The sequence below is a fragment of the Microtus ochrogaster genome, chromosome 5, assembly GCF_000317375.1.
Source record: "Microtus ochrogaster isolate Prairie Vole_2 chromosome 5, MicOch1.0, whole genome shotgun sequence".
Taxonomy (NCBI): Eukaryota; Metazoa; Chordata; class Mammalia; order Rodentia; family Cricetidae; genus Microtus; species Microtus ochrogaster.
Window position 1 is genome coordinate 38,323,336 of NC_022012.1, and position 8,048 is coordinate 38,331,383.

At 49.4% G+C, this 8,048-nt stretch overlaps 1 protein-coding gene across 1 annotated transcript in view; it reads right to left on the minus strand.

Annotated features, from left to right (window-relative positions):
• Nucleotides 1-4,694: 4,694 nt before the first annotated feature.
• Nucleotides 4,695-8,048, minus strand: part of Foxr1 (forkhead box R1) — a 10,933-nt gene continuing 7,579 nt past the window's right edge. Inside the window, exons 2-6 of the mRNA XM_005347511.1 lie at nt 7,337-7,411; nt 7,016-7,242; nt 6,596-6,825; nt 5,142-5,380; nt 4,695-4,747 (exon numbers count right to left, since the gene is read on the minus strand). Coding sequence (XP_005347568.1) covers nt 4,695-4,747; nt 5,142-5,380; nt 6,596-6,825; nt 7,016-7,242; nt 7,337-7,411 — 824 coding nt within the window. The remainder of the gene's footprint in view (nt 4,748-5,141; nt 5,381-6,595; nt 6,826-7,015; nt 7,243-7,336; nt 7,412-8,048) is intronic.

Here is an 8,048-nt window from a genome sequence, read left to right on the forward strand (position 1 = left end):
GGGAGGCAGAGGCAGGCGGATCTCTGGGAGTTCGAGACCAGCCTGGTCTACAGAGCAAGTTCCAGGACAGACTCCAAAGCCACAGAGAACCCTGTCTCGAAAAACAAAACAAAACAAAAAAAAAAAGAAACAAGCTCCAGGGGCTGGTGAGATGGCTCAGTCATTAAGAGCACTGACTGCTCCTCCAGAGGACCCGGGTTCAATTCCCAGCACCCACATGGTAGCTCACAGCTGTCTGTAACTCCAGTTCAAGAGAATCTGAGATTGCCATACCAATGTGTATGAAATAAAGTTGTTGGTTTTTTTTTTTTTAAAAAAAAAAACAAGCTCCACCCACTCCCCCATTTCTCTTCCCAGCTATTCTTCTGAAGTCAAGCAGGCCTTTGCCTCTCCCTCTCTCGGTCTCCCTTCCCTCCCTTCTACCCTCCTCTCAATAAACTCCGCGTTCAAACTCTGTTCCTATGGCATACCTGTCACCCACCCGCCGCAAAGGTCTCTTGCACGGTCCTCACTCTCCATGGAACCCGCCAGGGTCCCACTCTTTCTTTAAATCATAACACCTGGCTCCTCCCACCACCAAGCAAGAAGCACAGTGTTTTGTGACCCTACTTAGATTCTGGAGACAGCACGTTCCTCTCCTGTGGGTTATTCCAGCCCACACGTCAAACGGTGCAGAAAGCCGTGAGCTTCGAGTGGAGCCTGGAACAGAAGGCTCCTCCACAGGTCCAGGCTGCTGTGCAAGCTGCTATACTGCTTGGATCATATGATTACGTAGACCTGAGGGTACTTGAGGTCTCCGTGGCAGATAGGGATGCTGTTTGGAGCCTTTGGCAGGCTCCTGTAGATGAACTACAGAAGAGACCACAGGGATTTTGGAGCAAGGGTCTACCATCATCTGCAGACAACTAGACTCCTCTTGAGAGGCAGCTTTTGGCTGGCTACTGGGCCTTGATGAAAACTTAATGTTTGACAGTGGGTCACCAAGTTACCACGCAACCCGAGTTGCCCATCATGAGCTGGGTGTTATCTAACCCACCAAGTCATAAAGTATGACGTGCACAGCAGCAATCTCCTATCAAATAGAAGTGGTATACATACATGATCAGGCATGGGCCGGTCCTGAAGGCACAAGAAAGTTACATGAAAAAGCTGCCCAAATGACGGGTTTCTACACCTATTACAATGCCATCTGCTGCCAAGCATGCAGTTAGAGCCTTCTGGAGTGTGCTGTGATCGGTAGACTGAGGAAGAGAAGGCCTTCTTTCTGCCTGGCTTACTGATGTCTCTGCAGGAACCACCCGGAAGTGGACAGCTATGGCATTACAACCCCTTTCTAAGATACCAGTAGACAGAACTTTGAACAGTACATTTTATTTGGAAGGAGAAATGGCCAGATGTACAACTGACTTATTATTCATGGTCTATAGCCACTGGACTGGCTGGATGGTCAGGGACTTGAAATGTCCTATGTAAATGCTCATCAAAAGGCCACCAGCAGGAAGGAATTCAGTAATCAAGCAGATAGGATGATGCATTTTGTGGCTCTTTCCCCAACCATTCCTGTCATTGCCCAATGGGCCCATGAACAAAGGGGCCATGATGGCAGAGATGGGGGTTATGCATGGACCTGACAATACGGATTGACACTAACCTTGCTGCAGCTGAGAGCCAGATGTGCCAAGAGCAGAGACAAACACTGAGTACCAGATCTGGCATCACTCCCTGGAGTAACTAGCCAGGGACCAATTGGTAGGTTGACTGCATTGGACCACCTTCTCCATAGAAAGGACAACACTTTGTCTTTACTCTGGTTATGGATTTGCCTTTCCTGCATGTAATGCTTCTGCCCAAACCACCATCCACCGACTTACAGAATGTTTTATCCACCATCGTGATATTGCTCCTGACAAAGGAACTCACTTCACAGTCAGAGAAGTCTTAACAGCAGGCCCACAATGAATTCACCATGTTCCTCACCATCCTGAAGTAGCTGGCCTGACAGAAGATGGAATGGCCTCTTGAAGACAGAGTTACTGCACCAATTAGATGGCAGCAGCCTGGAGAGCTAAGGCAGGCTTCTCAAGGTGGTATATGCTCGGAATCAGCGACCAATATATGGCACGGTTTCTCCCATAGCAAAGACCCACAGGTCCAGGAGCCAAAGAGTAGAAAAAGGAATAGTTCCACTCACTATCACCCCTAGTGACCCACTACGAATTTCTTTTCCTTTCTGTTTCCTTCCTTAAATTCTGCTGGCCTAGTTTTTTTTTCCTGATGAGGGAACGCACCTGCCAGGAGATAACAAACATTCCAATGATCTGGAAGCTCAGATTTCCTCCTGGCCACTTAGGGCTTCTGATGCCCTCCAGTCAACAAGCCAAGAAAGGAATAAGTGTTAGGAGGGGTTGATCCAGATTGCCCTGGGGAAACTGGATTGAGTCCAAGAGATCTTTAGGGCGTCTTCCGGTGCCGTGACGTCCTGTGATTAGAGTCAATAGGAAACGACAGCCTAATTCAGGCGGATGACAAAGGGCACAGACCCTTCAGGAATGAAGGTGTGGGTCTCTCCTCCAGGAAGAGAGCACAGACCTACTTAGGTGCTCACTGAGGGCAGAGGAATTACAGAATGGATAGGAGAGGAAGTAGCTATAAACCAGCCAAGGTCACATGACCAGTTGCAGAAACAAGATGACAAGTGCTTGTCATATTTTGTTAAGTATGTTTGCACAGGTATTAGTGCTTTCTTTCAATTTATCATGTAATGTAACATCAACTAAGAGACTATCAGTGGGGGCTGGAGAGATGGCTCAGTGGTTAAGAGCATTGCCTGCTCTTCCAAAGGTCCTGAGTTCAATTCCCAGCAACCACATGGTGGCTCACAACCATCTGTAAAAGAGGTCTGCGACCTCTTCTAGCCTTCAGGCATACAGACAGAATACTGTATACATAATAAATAAATAAATATTTAAAAAAAAAGAGACTATCAGTGGTTGTATTCACTTTTGCGATACTAAAAGGGACATTGCCACCTATTTCAAAATGTAAAATGTATTCGCTGTTGTGTGAGGGAAGAGTTGTGTCTACCGTGTTAAGAATGATTATGACCTAGCGGACAATGAGAACTACTGAGAACTCAAGAACAAGGGCTGGAGAGATGGCTCAGAGGTTAAGAGCATTGCCTGCTCTTCCAAAGGTCCTGAGTTCAATTCCCAGCAACTACATGGTGGCTCACAACCATCTGTAATGGGGTTTGGTGCCCTCTTCTGGCCTGCAGGCATACACACAGACAGAATATTGTATACCTAATAAATAAATAAATTTAAAAAAAAAAACAATGGCAATGGGTTTTTGATCCTACTGCACATACTGGCTTTGGGGGAGCCTAGGCAGTTTGGATGTTCCCTTACTAGACCTGAATGGAGGTGGGCAGTCCTTGGACTTCCCACAGGTCAGGGAACCCTGACTGCTCTTCAAGCTGATGAGGGAGAGGGACTTGATCGGGGGAGGGGGAGGGAAATGGGAGGCGGTGGCGGGGAGGAGGCAGAAATCCTTAATAAATAAAATTTAAAAAAAAAATATATCCCCACATGATAAAATAAATAAATAAATATTTAAAAAAGAATGATTATGACCTGGTTAAACACATGCCTTAGCCACTGTACACGGGATAGTTATGCCAGGCACGATTATGGCATGGTTATTGTTTTCATTTGGAAACTAAACATGACTTAAGGAGATATGGTTGTGTCAGGCTGACAAGGGGTGGACTTGTGATAGCTGCTCTTGGGTGTCATCTTGACTCCACCTGGAATTAACTAAAACCCAAATGGCTGGGTTCACCCATGAGGGATTTTTTTTTTTTTTGACAGTGTTTCTCTGTAATAGTCCTGGCTGTCCTGGAACTTGTTTTGTAGGCCAGGCTAGTGTCGAACTCAGATCCCCAAGTGCAGGGATTAAAGGCGTGTGCCACCACCACCCAGCCTCTTTGTCTTTTCACTGACTGAAGGTTTCAAACAGAAGTCAGCTATGGTGAGGTCTGAAGTCCCAGCGGCCAAAGCAAGCAGGTCTTGGTTCAAGGCCAGCCTGCCTACACACACGATGCCATCTCAAACAAGCCTGGTAATCTGTTCCCTAAGCACTTGTCCCTCCCTTGCAGCTGAGGCAGGGCCTGTCTCTTGTTCTCAGCTTAGAACCAGCAGCTGCTTGCCAGCTGCCAGCTGAAGGAGCAGGTGGCACTGCCAGGGCTGACTGCTACAAACCAGCATCTCCCAAGATGATCGTCACGCTCCACGAACCTGAAGAGAGTTGAACATTTTCCTCCTTTGAAGGAAAAGCAGCATCTTTCCTTTGTGCCTATCAGGCAACTGCCTCATCGCCTCAGGGGCATCCTCCAGTTTCCAGAACTCCTATTTTCTCTCTTTCAGTTTTTTTTTTTTTTGAGACAGTGTTTATCTGTGTGAAGCCCCTGCTGTCCTGGAACTCATTCTGTAGACTAGGCTGGCCTAGAACCCAGAGATCCACCTGCCTCTGCTTCCCGAGTGCTATTAAAGGCACGTGCCTCCACTACCCAGCAGAACCCCTATTCTCATTCTTGGAGCTGAATTCCACTTCCCACTTGGACCCATCTGCTTGGCCTCATCCGTAGAGATCACACAGACACACACACACACACACAGGTGTTGCTAAAGGGAACTTTAATAGGGCATGGCTGATTCTTCTTTGAGGTCAAAGAGGAAGGGCATCACATCTGTAAGAGAGTTTAGAGGAGCTTACAACCTTGACCTGCTCTCCCCTGGGTCTGCTACGCTGTCCCGCAGAGCTCAAGGCTCCAATGCTACCACTTCTGAAGCCTTTCTGCTTGCTATGGAAGAGTCGTCTCTGCACAGAACCCCCTGTACTTCTTACCCAGCCCGTATTGACTTCCCAGCATGCTGACCTGTCAGCAGCGCCAGCTGCAACCATGGTTTCCCAACCTACAGCTTAGTTCCACTCTTGTGGGAGGTCTCAGAGGGCCTCAACCACTCCTCGTCTCCCTGCTTCCTACAGATGTCTCTCGAGTGGGAGCCTGGCGGGTACATCTAGCCTAGGGTCTGGGCCTCAGGTCCCCCACCCTTGGGCCCACCCATGACAAGGCTTCACACCTGGCTGGCTCATGCACTGTTGGATATTTTCCAGCCGTGTGGAAGCCAAGGTTCGTGTCTCCTCCGCAAAGCGGCGGTGTCCCTCCTCAGTCAATTTCCAGAGGCAGGATCGAGGCCGTGTGTGGACCTCACACTGCATACTGACCGGTACCTTCTCAAAGCTGTCTCGGAAACAGAGATTGTGACGGATTGTGTTCTTCCAGCCTTCTGGAGCTGTCCGGAAAAAGGGGAAGTGCTTTCTGTGGACAGGGAGGAAAAGTAGGAAGGGTGTGGTTCCTCTGAAAGATTCTAGGCCTTGTTCTCCCCCTGGGCCAGGAGCCTCAGAACTTCCTAGCAGGGTGAAGTGGGGCAGGCTGGTCTGGAACCTTTGCTAGCAGAGCCACGATCCCGGGAATCGCTTATGACCCTTTCTTTTCCTTGGTCTTTTTGAGAGAGTCTTAATGTAGCCCAGATTGACACCGAACCCTCTGGGTAGCTGAGGATGACCATAAACTCCTGGTCCACCTTCTACCTCTACCTCCTAAGTGCTGGGACTACAGGCCTGTGCCACCATGTGCCACCATGCTCGGCTGAGAATTTTCTTCTCCTAAACCCACTTTACTGTCCCCAACCCCAGGTTCGTTTTTGCCCATCCCTCAAGGGTTGAGGATTTTGATATCAAACTATGAGAGAACCAACATGCAAGTTCTCTGCCTAAAATCAGGGAAGACCTTCCCCCATACTCACTCGGACATGAATATCAAAGCTGAGTGTTAGCCAGGTGCGATATCGCGCCTTTAATCCCAGCATTTAGGAGGCAGAGGCAGGTGGAGCTCTGGTTTTGAGGCTAACTTGGTCTACATAGTAATTTCTAGGACAGTCAGGGCTACACAGAGAAACACTGTCACTTGGGAGACAGGCAAGTAGATCTCCGAGTTCAAGCCTACTCTAGTTTATATCATGAGACCCAGGTCAATCAGAGCTACAAAGCAAGACTTTATCTCAAAAAATGAGGCCCTAATTTCAACTTCAACTACCACGCACATGCATACACGCACGCACACACGCACATATGCACACTAAAAGCAAATTCTCAGTGAGGCTTTCTTGACCCCAGGGGGTACAGGGTTCTGTGCCAGCCAGGACAGTCTAAGGGCAGTAGGTGGAAGATGTTGTTGGGAATATTGGGTTTTATTCTGGCTAATCTTTGGAGGCAGCGTGGGAGAAGCTGCAGTTTGGCCCAGGTGGACTGATATCTGAGGGAAGGCTGAGTTTTTAAGAGGCGGAAGGGGGTGGGAGTGCTCACGTTCCTGAACATGGGATAGGCATGCATTTGCCTGGGAAAGAAAACCAGGAGGGTACATATATGCTCAGGCCCAGATGGGGAAACTGAGTCAGCAGCCCAGGGCCAGGTTGGAAATTATTAGACCCTGACCCTCCCCCTTTCCCTCCTCACAGGCCTCCTGGGCACATACCGAATGAAGCTGTAGATCTGCTGTACGTTGATGCCACAGGGGGCGCTGTTTCTGAGTGCCAGGGCAATTAGATGGAAGTAATTGAGAGGGGGACGGAACCAGAGCCTCCCCTCTGGGCTGATAGCTTGTCCAAGCCTCCTGCGACTCTGGAGGGGGCCCCTTGTGGGAAGGGATGGGAGAGCCACAGAGGAGCTGTCATCCTGGTCCTTGGCCTCCTCCTCTTCTGTAAGCTAGAGGGGCACAGAGTAGGATCTGGTCCTGACTCCTTGGCCTCCGCTCCAGAATACAGTGGCAGACGAGGGAGCAGTCTAGCATCCACCATCTGGGCTTCTCCCCAACCCAAGGGCACAGAGCAGTTCTCAAGGTGTTCATCCTTTTCTGGCCCTCAGACACCCAACTGCCGTGCCCACTCATCCGTACCTCCTCCCAGGCGCTAGAAGAGGCAATGTGCTTCTGCTTCTTCTTCCGCTTGTGAGGAGGGGATGGATGGCTGGCAGACGGCAACTGCAGCGGTGCCCCTGAAGCCTCGGAGCAGCTGGCTTCTTCCTCCTTCAAGACCCTTTTAGGTCTCCTGACCTCCAGCTTGCCGGGAGGATACACAATGTTTGGGTCCACCCACATCCACAGATTGGGCTTAATGTCTGGACCTGTGCAGAGGAAAAAGGGACTTACCATAGCTTTGGGGAGCAGGATAACCCCAGCTCAGGAAACAAAACCATGTCCAGAGAGCTCACCACTTACCATCTTTATCAGGGTAGCGTATTTTTTCCAAAGGCAGTGTTGGTGGATTAACTATCTGGAGTCTGTATTTCGCAACTGGCAAAGAAAGAGAGAAAGTCAAGACATAGTACAATTTTCACCGTTACCCCATGATCTGGGCACTTGAATGTTTCTGGGGGCAGTGTGGGCTAGCCGGGGTAGTATGAAGCTTAGAGACTGGTAGTCCCTTCACCTCCGACGTTCAGAATCTCTGCATTTTTCTCTCACTCTGCATACACTATCCCTGAACAACCTCATACACGCCTATGGATGGGTTACCATTCATAAATCCAGGCTCCCAAATCTACCTACATACCAAACTTCTCTGCTAGTCTCTAAAGTAGAGCTGTGGACTGGGTGTTGTTACTTGGGTTATTGACAAGTACTTCAAACTCAGTATCTCCCCTCTTCCCTACTCTTCTCTCCCCCTTCCGCGCCTTTCCTCCTGACATGGGGTCCTGTTATAAGTCACAGGCTGGCCTCAAAGTCTTTATCCCCTGCCCGAGTCTCCCAGGATTACAGGCATACTACTATGGCCAATATCAAGCTTAACATATCTAAAATTAAATGACATTTTCTTGGGCTGTCAAGATAGTTTATCAGGGCCGGGCGGTGGTGGCGCACGCCTTTAATCCCAGCACTCGGGAGGCAGAGGCAGGCGGATCTCTGTGAGTTCGAGGCCAGCCTGGTCTAC